At 42.4% G+C, this 13786-nt stretch overlaps 2 protein-coding genes across 5 annotated transcripts in view; one reads left to right on the forward strand and one right to left on the reverse strand.

Moving 5' to 3' along the window:
• Nucleotides 1–13515, forward strand: part of dpr10 (defective proboscis extension response 10) — a 51034-nt gene extending 37519 nt beyond the window's left edge. For 3 of the 4 annotated variants that reach the window (XM_089258883.1, XM_089258884.1, XM_018102584.3), the window contains 6 exons: nucleotides 2985–3199; nucleotides 5613–5823; nucleotides 7071–7208; nucleotides 9809–9936; nucleotides 10370–10538; nucleotides 11031–13515. In XM_089258883.1, coding sequence (XP_089115009.1) covers nucleotides 2985–3199; nucleotides 5613–5823; nucleotides 7071–7208; nucleotides 9809–9936; nucleotides 10370–10538; nucleotides 11031–11395 — 1226 coding nt within the window. In that variant the 3' untranslated portion in view covers nucleotides 11396–13515. The remainder of the gene's footprint in view (nucleotides 1–2984; nucleotides 3200–5612; nucleotides 5824–7070; nucleotides 7209–9808; nucleotides 9937–10369; nucleotides 10539–11030) is intronic. The other variant, XM_018102586.3, reaches the window with a different exon arrangement.
• LOC108652405 (venom allergen-1) lies at nucleotides 7992–9054 on the reverse strand. The gene is made up of 2 exons (XM_018102589.3): nucleotides 8786–9054; nucleotides 7992–8743 (listed from the first exon to the last, which is right to left on the reverse strand). Exons 1-2 carry the CDS (start codon nucleotides 8909–8911, stop codon nucleotides 8114–8116), a joined length of 756 nt encoding a protein of 251 aa, XP_017958078.1. The 5' UTR covers nucleotides 8912–9054; the 3' UTR covers nucleotides 7992–8113.
• Nucleotides 13516–13786: the final 271 nt, after the last annotated feature.

Here is a 13786-nt window from a genome sequence, read left to right on the forward strand (position 1 = left end):
TACTCATATCCCTCTTTTCCTATGGGTGTCTCTGTCTCTCTCTCTCTCTCTATCTCCCATTGATATGTAAGAAGTAAGCACACTTGAAAATTTCAAAATATCTAGTTTCAAATAGACATAGTTATATGGCTTCGGGTATGATACAAACTGCAATAGAATAAAATCAAATAAAATTTCAAGAAAATTTACATTTCTTTTCAATAAATCTTAATATTTTTACATGGCTTTCGCTCACTTGTTCCGTTTGCTTTTTGCGTGTTTCATTTCAGTTAAAGCTGGCTTACCATCTTGCTTTATACATATTGAAGAGCATTAAACAGACAGCCGTTTAGATACTCCGCTGGCATTCACACATACATACATATACCCATTGCACTAAGCGTTTTATGGCCATTGTTGCTTTGCGTGCGCTTTGTGCGCAGTTCAGGGCATGTGATTATGTCTGTATGTATGTGTGTGTGTGTGAGTGTGAGTGGGAGTGCAGCCCCAAGTCCTGTTGAAAACGTGTGCATCTTGCAGCATTTGCGAATCGTTTTGTCGTCAGACGTCTGCAACGGATGCCCTGGCTAATTTTCCGTAAAATGAGTCCCCTAGCCGTAAGCCAATAATTCATTAGGAGTCACAGGGTCGAGGGCTCAGCCACCAGGTTCACAACACGGCGTATGCAAATGAGCAATGTGTTCGGCTCTCTGTTCTGTTATGATTGCCCGTGTTTTGTGCGTCAATGACCACACCACGCTTTCGTTCTCTCTCTCTCTCTCTCTCTCTCTCTCTCCTCCCTCTCTTTCTCTCTGTCAGAAATCAAATCAATCAGGAATAGTTATGGCTGTCATTTCCGTTCCCTTCGCTTGCGTGCGTTGTGTCGTATACGCAATATTTACGCAGCACACATTTGAGCTCGAACCAAGTCTACATACAATGTAAATAGAGTATTTTAGTAATTATTTCAACCTTTCAGTGTTATCCAAAAATACTCTTGTTGCGTCTTATTCCCCAGTTATTCCGCACACTTACCTCCAGCCTTATATTCAGCACCTTTCACCTCCCAAGCAAGGACTGAGCATAGCCATTGGCCAAGTTGGCATTGCCTCGCCGTGGGCTGCTGTGAGTGCATTTCAATTTGCGTTGCAGGGGTCGTAGGCGCTCTGGCTCCTGCTTTTATGAAAGCAATATGCATATGCCCGACAATCCACTCGAGCGCTGCTATTTGCATTCACTTCGTTGCAGTGTTTGCCTGCCCACTCCTGCTGCACACTCGTCTGGGTCGCCAGCACATTTTAATCCTGTCAAAGGCGGTTGTAGTGCTTCGGGCCGGCTCTCTTAAAGTTTCATGGAATTTACTAGCAGCAACGACAATTTGCCTCTGGTTCGTTGGCTAAGCGACACTTGGCTGCATGAGTAAACAAAACAGTTGGTGCAGGCAAGTAGCACAAATTTGATTGGCATTGGACCACAGATATACAACGATTTAAGCCGCTCGAGCTGTGGAGCTGGCTGGCAAATAAATGCAATTTCCCGGTTGCCGATTGAGTTGATGGAAAACCTTTAAATAGCTTAAATACACGAATATATATATAATAGCTGGCCAGCAGACATTTCCAGCAATTGTGTTAAATTCGCCTTTCCTTTGCAGCTCTTTTTGCAGTTTGTTGACTTTCAATTGTCAACTCTTTTCAGAAAATACTCAAAACTTGTATTCATTTGTTATGCTGGTTGTTGTTGACGTTCTGATTGTTGCTAACATTATTTCAGCTCTAAAAAACTTTTACACTGTTTCAGCTTTTTTACGACGCCTCTCAATTTGACATGGGCATTTTTACGAGCCTCCCAAATAGGCAGCTAGCTTTTTTCCTTTTTCTATTTTTGTTGCCATTCTGTGCCTTTTGGCGAAAATTTGCTGTTTAGAGCTTTTTGTTGCCATTTCCTCTTAATACCCTCTGTCCACCAAAATTTCGTAAAAGGGGGTATATACATTGAGGGCGTATATATGTGCCAAATTGGATAGATATATATATAAAAGTGAGCAATTAAGAAACTTCTCAGCATTCTCTGACTAAAATATTTTTTTAGATTATACAAAATTATTTTGAAAGCACTAGAAATGCACTGCCTGGTATATTAAAAAGTCTTCAATGTACATACATAGTTAGTTTTGTTTCTTATGTTTAGCATAGTCGGTTATTTGTTATACATATGAAACCTAGATCAAAGGGCATCTTCAATTCGATCAATTACAACTGCAAAAGTAACCATATTTTGCAGGCCTCGTATAAACATCAGAGCACTTCATAGTCAGGCCTCTCGGTGCCTCATAAAAAGCATTGCGTTCTCATTTCGCGAGTGTTGGCGGAGTCATAGAAAGTCGACGCGTCGGGTAATTAGAAAATTAGCCCCTGCCAGCGGCCCATAACTGAAATGCACAACAGCCAGCACTAGCAACAGCAACAACAACTACAACAACAACAACTGGTCCTCCGCAAGAGTCGCACTTGACGAGCCAGCGAGGCTCATGCAGCTGCCACCGACACTTGAGCCCGGGCACAATGAGTTTGTCATTTGCGCAATTTAAGTTTTAGTTACACAAGACGCACACCAACACACATCAGCAGTGTATAACTATGTGTGTGTGGGTGGATGAGTGGGTGTGCGTGGATGCAGGTGATAGAGTTGTGTGTCATTCCATCAGTGCGACTGCAATTAGTGTGAATTAAGTTGGATTTTCGGTTAAGCCGTTTCCTGTTTCCGGCACGGCCCAATATCCACGGCCAGCTGGGGCGTGGTCCTTCAGGTGGCTTAGCTGGTATTACAAACTAATAATACAAGTAACACAAACATCGAGGTTAAGTAGCTCGTTTCACAGCACTGACGGACAGCAATGCCAAATTCCGCATGAAGAAATACATTTCACTATAATGAATGTACATATAAATACGAGTACATAATGCGTATTTTGATTTGTGACCTTTTTTGCTTCTGTTTCGCAGGGCTAACATTGGGCTACCAGCGGCAGTCTGTGAGCAACAACAACAATCACAACAATGTAGATGCAAAACCAACACATCTGCCGCCATTACACTATCCGCATGGCCACAAATGGAATGAGCCGTATTTCGATTTGACAATGCCAAGGAATATCACATCGCTGGTGGGCAAGTCCGCATATCTGGGCTGCCGGGTCAAGCATCTGGGCAACAAGACGGTGAGTACGGCAGGACGGTCGTGGAAAGCCACAGATAAGCATAAATACAAATCATGAGATGGCAATCTTGCTGTGCAATAAGCACTGGCCGCAAGAACGGGCCTGTCCCACTCAGATAACGTCGAATGAAAAAGAAATACACCCACACAAACAGATATACATTTATGTATGTATTTTGGTACAAAAATTATACGAAACCAGATTGGGTAGCCAAAACAACAGCTCGCCTGCTGCGGCGGGGGCGTCTGTTTTAATAATGTTTATTTTTATTTACATTTAATAAACAAAAATGTAGCGACAAGTGTTGGCAATATGCCGGCCATCTCAGATAGTCGCCATACGATACGATATTGGTAGAGGCAGCATGTGCTGTAGTGTGCGTGCGGGTGCGCTGGTGTGCTAGTGTGTGTGTGCCATAATAACAGACGCTTATTAAATTTACTGTCCGTTTATTATGTACTACGTGACGTTGAAACAATGAACCGAAGCTTAGCCTGGAGAGCACAAGCCAACACATGTTGTCCGTGTGCCCCGCCCAGATATTGTCATTATTTTTATGGCGTCACTTGATTTCCCATGGCCTGAAAAAACTTTGACCATTTGCTTGCCATATGAGCCATGCCTGGCTCCTGGCCTGGATTATATTCGGCTTCTGTTTCTGATTCTGTTTCTGTTTCAGGCAATTAACATCTCGTTTTCAAAGCTTTGCCTCGGCCCGCCTCGAGCAGCTGCAGCACTTAGACTTCTGCCTCGTGCAAAATTGCTTAACAAAGTATTGAATTTCAGCAAACCATTTAAATGGGTTGCCATAACTGCAATACGGCAGCCGTCGGCCGTAAACTCCGCCAGTCCATCAACCCAGACCTGGGCCAAGTTCAGTCCAATGTTTTGTAGCCGTTGTCACTGCAGCACAATCTGCTGCGGAGAAGCATTAAACGTAATTTACGATGAGATTTAACAATTAAAGAGACCCCAAAACACGAATAGGCCGAATAGTTCGCATTCGCACTTCAGCATTGCGGATATTCACACATCCACATGCAATCGTGAGAAACTTTGCAGGTGCTCCTCGTTTGGGCCCAGAAGTTATAAATGCTCCAGCGTTGATTACGTTAAGCGATTTAGCGTCGGTTTTGGCACCCAGAATGGGGTCTATAGATTTCCACATAACCAAATCCGCTTCCGCAATCAGTAAACTACACACACACACACACACACAAGCAGACAGACGGACAGAGAGATAGAAAGAGAGTAAGTGAGAGAGGTTGCGGGGAATTTTCGGTGCGAGTTTCTCTAGTTAACTGGCGGCTCGTTTCTGGCCAACGGTAAATTTATGTTGCCAGTGCGGCAAAAACTCTGACGGAAACAAGTTTTTTTCCGTTTTGCAGGCCTGGACTGTTATTGCCGAATTAGACAGACGGCAACTGGAACTGCACAGATGGATGCCTGGCACAGTTGGCTGACTCTGACGCAGTGTCTGTCTGTGTATATACCCGCCGTTCCGTCCGTCTGCTGCCATGTCTGCCAGCGTCCGCATGTGTGTTTGTGTGTATGTGTGTAGCAGTTGGCCACCGCATAAAAAGGCACCCAAAAACTTGCCAAAACAGTGGCAGCTCGAATATATATAAAAAAAACGAAAAATTTTACATCAAAAATTTACAAAATGTAGTGGCCAATGCGGAAAAGGAATGTCGAGGCTAAGAGCACGGAAGTATCATTTGTCGGGGCTGCCATGCGTGGTGCACACTAATTTTTAGTTATTTAATATTTAGATTGCGAGCTGCACAAATTTTCGGCCTGTGCTGGGGCCAGCAAATTGACACAAGTTTCGTCTTGGCCCAATCAAAATGCAAATCAGCGTGGGAAGCACAAACACCGCAAAATAAAGAAGCAAAACGCTTAAATATATTTAAATTTTCGCATTTTATGCCTCTTTAAATAGTCTGTAGCTAGAAGAAGTTTGAGAAAGTCGTTTATATTAAATTATGTGCAGGATAGCAACAGCTATGTTCGGGCGCATTTGCACAAAGAATTACTGTTTAATTAATTATAAAGAGAACACAACTTATTAATTGAATAATGGATGGCTTAGGACTTATGGTAAAACAGACAGAGCTGGGAGCTGTGAGTTCTTGGAATGCAGATAAAAATTTGACTTTGATGACAGATCAGATACGGATAGAACGACTCACATATTAAGAATTATTATTAGAGCGTTTAACTGTATATCAAAAAGAATCCTCTCATTATATGAACAGATTTAAAATCGAGTATGCATATGATTCCTCATAAGCCAGGCATTGCTAACAGTTATATAAAAAGCTAATTCAACTCGCCTCGTTCTATTCGAGTTGAAGGCGCAACAAATCCATCAATTACTGATACTGATAGATTATTGACACAACCTTGACAGGTCGCTTGGATACGTCATCGGGATCTGCATATACTCACCGTGGGCACCTACACCTACACCACGGATCAGCGTTTTCAGACCTCCTATCATCGCGATATTGACGAATGGACATTGCAAATCAAATGGGCCCAGCAGCGCGATGCTGGCGTCTACGAATGTCAAATATCGACGCAGCCGGTGCGCAGCTATTCGGTCAACTTGAACATTGTGGGTGAGTTCAAACCAAAAACTGTGTCAAGCGATGTGTACTCTATACACACGCACACACACACGCACAAACACATACGTATATACTCCTACATACATAATGGCAAACGTTTATATATCCGTGCAGCTGACGAAGCTTTAGCCGCTGGGCTTTTGCATATTTCAGCTTCGGTTACTTCTCCCAGCGTATACGTAATATTTCGACACGTAAAAAAAAAAAAAACAAACGATGGTATGGGTATTCACATTTTTTCTTATTTGCATATTCATGCAATTTACAAAAGTGTAAATTATGCACACTTGGCAATATCGCTACAAAAATATACAGAAATAATAAAAACAAGTAACATTATTAAAGCTGTAAGTAACTGACTGCTCAATACTCTATTTAAGTAAGCAAGCTTGCTAAGATTTTTCTATAAAATTGTATAGCGCAACATATACATTAATCGATGAAACATTGATAGAATATAGAATTCGATTTTAAGTTCTCTATACTACGTTAGACACTGACTAAGACGAGAGTATTTAACTTGTTGGGACACTCAGTCAGTTAGTCAACGATGTTGAGTTGCTCATCCAATATACTCATATAAAAACGTGTACGAATAACAACAACAGCTGCAAGAGCCGATCGAAAGCAGAGATGGCTCGAATGTGGCTCGAATTTCCCAAATATATGTGAAAAGTTTTCAGGAGAGTTGGGCATAAAAAAAGTGAGGAAAAGCTAGATATTGAATCGTATGTTTTCATTTCATTCAACATGAAAGTCAAATGACTTTCAATTAAATTAATTTGTGTTTAATTTTTGTTGTTTGTGCAGCTTCTGAATTTTATTTTCAGTTGTATATATTCAGTTGATAATATTGATTCATATGATAATATTGTATATTGTATATGGCATAAAATGAAAAAATTAGAATATGATGCACCAACAAAAATGATTTTATTTTATTATGATTATTATTATTATTTGTATTTTTAATTTGAGTATTATCGTCGTTATATTTTTTATTAATTATGTTATTTATTATATGATTTTTACGGCTCGGAAATATATTAGAAGACCACAACAAAATTAATAAACTATTTAGAATTTTTATATTTTTAATAATTTTACTTATTATTATTTATAATATTCTTGATATTATTTCTTTTTAATTTAATAGTTAATATAATTTAATTACTTATTCATTTATTTATTTTCTTTCACATATTTTCATTGCTTTGATTGTTTTCCTCGACAACAAGACCTAATTGACGAGGAGACTAGCAGTGTGATGCAGCAATATTACAACGACGATGCCTTCTACATAGCCGCGGATCGGGTCTATCAGTCCAGCGATGACGAGTTTGCGGGCATGTTTGGCCCCATTCAGACAGTTGCGGGTTTGTAAAGAAATACGACATAAGCAGTGCAAACTCTCAAGGACAGCTGCCTGACAAGCTTATGTGTAGCGGGAACATGCGTTAGTTAACTGTTGCCGCAGACAGATGGGGTAACTGAAAAGCGAGAAGCTGACAAGCGTGTGCATATAGTATTCGTATACCCTGAACCCATTGAAACTTGGAGTTCGGCAGGTATATCGACTAGTGGCGAAACACACAAAGTGTAGTCCGTCCCTCTAAGTCCGATAACTACTGCAATCGAACTAAATTTGGAATTTTCAGCTGCTATCTTTTGTTCTTTATTTGTACTTTCTAACTAAACATTCCATGAAAAGAAAGGGGAATAGTAGAGGCAGGTAGGAATGCTGACGAATTTAAAATCTGATTACTTACAGTGAGTCACATCTAATTGATTCTGGCTACTCGAACTCGTAACGGTTCGTAAAAACATTTGGCTTGGCTTGTGTATTCTTGGCCTGTGGTTAGGGTATGTCCTAGTCGGGTACTCCCCACACGAAGGTTCTCGCTCGTTTTTATTATTATTTTATTTTATTTTTTTTTTTTTTTTTCAAACATATTTCGTGCCAGTTATGTGCACTTTTGAGCCAAGTCCTCCAGTCGGGTGGAAGTAGAAGTGCTGTGGAGGCGAGTTAAGCGCTTGTGCCTGGTGCAACGTTTTTCTGGCTCCTAGCGAACAAATTGCTTTGGAAAATACTTTCTCCGACTAACTTTGTCAGTTTGTTATTTTCCACATTTTACCTAACACATTTTTCGTACAAAATATTATGGCATAAATTTGTTTATTTCTCAAGTACGTGTCCCATTTAATTAGACAGCCAGCAGTGGTGCTGCAGCTATCTCGGCCTGAAATAGTACGTTGCTTAGCTGAGCTGGCTCTGTGTATGTCAGTCGAATTCATCTGGCAACGTCTTGCACAGGTGTGGATAGTCTTCGCTGACGCCCTCGGCACAGTGATCCGCCGAAAATGTTCCCGCCGTATAAAGGTGTGACGTTGGGTCGATTTGGCTATTGTAATAACAGACGAGCACGAACCGACTGGCCTTCCGGTTGAAGTCCTCGGCGGCCGCACAGCCCACGTATTTGTTGTGGTCGTTCACGATGTTCTTGATTTCCGAGACTTCTCCCACTTCGTATTGTCTTAGTGCCAGCTTGTAGACCTGGTGCATCCATATTTCCGTCTGGACAGTCAGCTTCTCGGAGTTCGTCGAGCGTGAGTAGTTGGGGATCGACTGAATATCCAGCCAATTCATGCCATAGTTCAGCGCGGGATCAGTGAACGTAGAAACGGCTAAGCAGTAGTTGAGGTCCTGCTCGCAACGCTTGACATGGTACTCGGCAATCAGAGCCAGCTTAAAATGCCAAATCAGCTCCGGCATGTGGCTAGCCTCGGGCAGCCCATTGATGACTCCAGATGCCACTTCTTCGCGGTACTTATTGTGCATCTTGAGCAGATATTCCCTGTAGATTTGCATGTTGAGCAGGATGCGGGTGCGTAGGCAGTTCTCATGGAAGGTCTAAAGGCAATTAGAGTAGACTTAGATAATTGACAGTCTTACCAAATCGTTTTCACAGCCCAAATGACGCAATCCATTGCACTCAGTCATGTTACAAAAGTCAATAGCCAGGCACTCGTTCCAGCAGAGAACAAACCAAAGGAGTATAAGCTTATTCATTCGCTGCATTCTATGATCAGAGATCTACTGAAGGCGGCTAACGAGCGGCAGTGGTTTATATTGAGCTACCGTCCGGGTTGGGTTGAGAGGATGATTCACACAATTAAACACTGCTCAGGCAATATCAGATGACTTTCAAAGGAGAGTAGTACACAGTTTTTCATTAGAAATAAAATATGATTATCAAAATTGTTTAGTTAAATTTTTGTTGACATTAATGTAAACAATTAGGTGCCAAGCGCTTCGATAAACTAACTCAATGAGTGCTTTCATGTAATACAAACAGAAGCAACTGAGTCATTGTCATCCACCCCAAACAGCATATTCGTTTTGCTGAGATTGCTTGCTGAGTCTGGAATCTATTGCTACTCTTAGCTTCAATACCAATTAGTCCGAGTTTACCTTGTGGGGAGTAGCTTTGTCGCACGATTCGCTTGTTGCTCATTTCTGTGTTTCCCAGAGAGGAATGCGCATTTCGCAGACGTCTCTTATTGCCATGCCGAGCTGTGCACTGGTTGCCACGGATGGGAGACCACTGGCAGGTTGCATAAGTGGCATCCACAACAAAGAGCACGGGCTGGACGCTTGACAATGACGTTGGGCGACATCAAATAGAGTTCTTTGTAGCAGCCAGATGGCATTCGAAATGACCAGCTGCCAATTTAACTAGTTCACTGAGGCATCAGCTCAGCCGGGATAAGGCAACCAGGGACAGGTGCTATTGAGCTATATTTTCCCTAAAACTCCGCCCGCCCCTCCCCTGTTGTTTGTGCAGATTACTGATTGGAAACGGTCACGTAGCTTGCGATATTTTGTCGGTAATTTGCCGTTTCAGCTGCGCTACACAATTCGCTTCGATTTCCCATTGCTGCGACTGACGATTCCTGTTGGCTAACTCTTTTGCAGTGCCCACGGCCACGATTCTCGGCGGACCCGATCTGTATGTGGACAAGGGCAGCACCATAAATCTAACGTGCATCATTAAGTTCAGCCCGGAGCCACCGACACACATCTTCTGGTATCACCAGGACAAGGTAAGCAATCAATTTGTGAATATTCAACATAAGACGAAACCAAAAATGCTTTAAGGATACACTTAAAATTCCTGTGTGCGCATCAAATTATCGTGGAATAATTGAACTTTGCCCTCTCTGAAAACTCGGGCACTCAAACTCAAACTGTTTCTCATACCAATACTTAAGCTCAAGGCCCAGCCAATTGCCGCTGGATAAACGTTTCAACTTTTACGAGCGCAGGGCGCGACTTGCGTTCGCGCTTTTGTTTACGCTGCGTATACGTAACGTATTTAATTTTAGCTTTTATGATTATGAGAAAACATGCTTTTGCATTTAGCTCGTTGCCAGCCTGCCAGCCAGCCTGTCCGCCCGTCCGCCCGTCCCCCTGTAAACATTTCTTTTCAAGGCAAAATTTTCAGGGAAATGTTTTAATACTCACATACACACACAGGTGCTCAGCGAGGAGACTGCGGGTGGCCGGTTGAAATTTAAGACCATTAAATCGGAGGAGACCAAATCAATTTTGCTTATCTACGATGCGGATTTATTGCACTCTGGCAAATACTCCTGCTATCCATCAAACACAGAAATTGCCAGCATACGCGTCCACGTGCTGCAGGGTGAGTACAAGCGAAATTTCATGGGCGAGCCTGGGCCAGTGGGTAACACATATGGGGCAAGTACATTAAACGAGTTTAAATGCCAAATAAGTGGATGGAACCGGTTAGCAAAGCAACAAGAAGTCGGGGAATTCAATTCAACTGAAGCCCATTACATGCAGCTGCAGTTGAGGGGCTTTGAAGTATGACGATTGCTGAAAGCATTTGCAGCTACTTGACCTTTTACCATATACATATATGTATATAATCTAATATATGTTCTGAAGGATGGAGGACGCACTCAGTCGACAACAATGACTGCTTGTGCAAGTCGTAGCCGGCGAAACTTTATGCATTTTTGAACAAACATTTTAGTGAGCTAACCACAACAGGCATAAGTATTTCGGTTCCACTCGGCGGTCTATGGGGGTCTGTGAAAGGGTCCAACAAATTGTAACTCATTTATGCAATGTCTGCATTAATTTTTCTTCTGTGTTTGCTCATTTCGCACAGGCGAGCGACCCGAAGCCATGCAAACGAATGCGGCGCCAGCTGCCGTCGCTTTGGCCTGGGCCGGCCACACGAAACAGGCAACGCAGGCAGTCAAAGTAATTAGCACAATGGTTGCGGCATTTGTATTGTTGGAGGCCTGCTGCACGCTGCTGCTCCAGGGACAAGGAGGCGGCAGAGGTGGGCGCGAGGCACAAGAAGACAGAGCACCACCGGAGCAGAGTCAAGCGGCGCAGACGAACAGGAACAGCAACAGCAACAGCAACTGCAACTGCAACAGCAGCTGCCCTAACCGCGACCATGTTGGCCAGCGGACGACGTCAACCTCGGGCAACCATGTCAATAAGAGCAGAACAACTGCGCGGTGATAAATTAAAGCTGCCCGGTTAGAAGCGCCACAGAAACGCCACCGCCAATGCGCCGCCAGCCAAGCAGCAGTACGTAACTAAGTGGGCTGCCCACTAGAGGGCAATCGAGATGTGAGGCCTGGCTGTCGCTCAAACGTTGCAGATGACGCAGTGCAGCAGAGGCTGCGCCGGTGCCACTGGCCGCAGCTGTAATGCCAAATACTAAAACAAGAAAGGTAAGCTAATTACGCTAATGATGAGCCGCTGCATACGATTCGTCGACGACTGCTCCGGCCTGCTGCAGCGACTGCTTCTCGAATACTCTCTAAGTTGTAAGTAGGTGCGTGTATAATTTAGTGGGCTGGGACTAGCTGGAGCTGGGTACAGCTGTGTACATAGTACTCTTACCTAACGCCATATGCCAGCACTAGACCCATTAGTAGAATAATGTAAGAAAGTTAAGTAATCGAAGAAACTTAAATAATGTGTAAATCATATATGCTACTCACTAATAGAGGTAACCATTCGGGTTCAGATTCAGAATTGGTCAGTAATAAGTAAATACTCGAAAGCCAACTAAAGCTAGTGTTCGTTGTATATATTGAGTTCTGTAAGCAGCTTACGATCGACAGTAGCTTGGGCATGTTCCATGATAATCACTTGTATATATCTGTAGACCTATTTCATAAGCAATGTAAATACTTACGATTACTATTACTGCCCGTACCTAATCAGGTGCAGCTGCAAGGCTAAATATTCAGTTTTATTCATCCAGTATATTGTTATATGTTCCTATTACCAGGGCTGCATTTGAAAGGCTCTTCGCTTGTCAGCACAAAATTTATTCGCTTGCCTCTTCCATCTTAAACTATCAGTTATCTCCCCCTTCTTACATTGCCCGAGTCTGTGCAGAGTTTGGTAACATTCTCCAGCCATATGTTGTGTTCCTTCGGCAGGATACGGAGCTCTTATCTCCTTCCTCCAAAATGTCATGCGCCTGTCTTGAGTATTCCGCAAAGTTTTCTGTGTGTGCGCACAGTCCCGAAAGTCTGCAGTTTGCTTTATTTGTAGTCACAACTTCATCGTGTCCGGCCGTATTTCCCCAGAAAGCTGCAAGTCACTTTGCCAATGGCTGTCAACAAAATATTTGCATTTATATTTGCCAAACAGCTCGTTTCAGTCAAGTAGCACCCAGGCATTCAGTTCACTTCAGTTCAGTTTAGCTCTGTTCTGCTCTGTTCTGCTCTGTTCCGTTCAGTCCTGGATCGATGGCACATGGTTGCCCAGGTACTCCTATTCCCAGGATAGCCTCGCCCGCCTCCTGCCCGGCGGTCCCCTGCGCCACTTAATGTCTCCCATTTAAAAATGCATGCGACTGTCCGCTTTAATGGCCGGTCGACTATTAAATGCGATGGCCGGGGCATGGCCGGGCATTAAACTGTAAACTGTTGAAAATTGTAAATAAAATCGCATATATGACATGTATGTATTCGAATAAATTAAAGCTGCTTTATACAACTAGATGTGGTAGTCGTGCGTGTGACCATTTCCAAAAGAAAAACCAATTGCTGTCATAAATATTAATATTAATAATTAAAAATTATAAATGTGCGCCAGCGAAGATTGTCGCGACATTTAAAGGAATGTTTAATGAGTATATGCAAATGTTGCTATAAACATAAGCGCGAAAGCGAGAACAAAAACAAATACCGAATCCGAAACCGAATACATACATATATAAACAAAAACAAACAAAAACAAAACATGAGTATATGCAGCTAAGAGCAGAGAGTACATCTATGTAGTACGTATGTAAGCCCTGTATGTGTATGTATAAGAGTAATATCGAGTATTATAATCAGACATAATAATAATATGAACAGCGATAAACATAAAATCACTAAATAAAACTATGAGCATACAAATATAAAAATGTCAGACAAGCAAATAATGATGACGTTGATGATATTTTGTTACAAACAAAATGAGAACGCATTATAATGGATTATAAAGTTGTTTTAATGTTTAAGTGAGTAGCGCCAGCAGAGCGTTAACATGCATTAGGATTAACTACGTTTATAATGAAAACCGCAAATATTTAAATAAAGTTTTTAGTTATTATGAAAATGGTAAATACTGCATACGCTCTGCCGTTTCATTCTTAATTCCGCCGACACTCTAATCGTCGGGCTGAAAAGTTATAATAAATTACATGCACGTTGCGTCCGGGGTAATATATGGTCTGCGAACAAGTAAGCTTGGGAAGGAGCTCACGGGGACTCGCAGTGGAAAAAGATTTATGCAAATATTTGGCACACAGATATCTTAACGGCTGCACATAATAGACAACGGAATGGTACAGGAGGCGAGGTCCTGTTGCGAACGCGTTTTCATTTTTCAGCCTAATAAAGT

This window comes from Drosophila navojoa, chromosome 4, assembly GCF_054131105.1.
Source record: "Drosophila navojoa isolate 15081-1374.11 chromosome 4, UAZ_NAV_1.0, whole genome shotgun sequence".
NCBI lineage: Eukaryota > Metazoa > Arthropoda > Insecta > Diptera > Drosophilidae > Drosophila > Drosophila navojoa.

What these genes read in the sequence shown, in the direction of transcription:
- LOC108652405 (XM_018102589.3), bottom strand. Translation starts at nt 8,911, where the DNA reads ATGCAGCGAATGAATAAGCTTATACTCCTTTGGTTTGTTCTCTGCTGG. An exon ending in TGGGCTGTGAAAACGATTTG is followed by an intron (nt 8,744 to 8,785) that starts GTAAGACTGTCA and finishes AATTGCCTTTAG; the next exon opens with ACCTTCCATGAGAACTGCCT.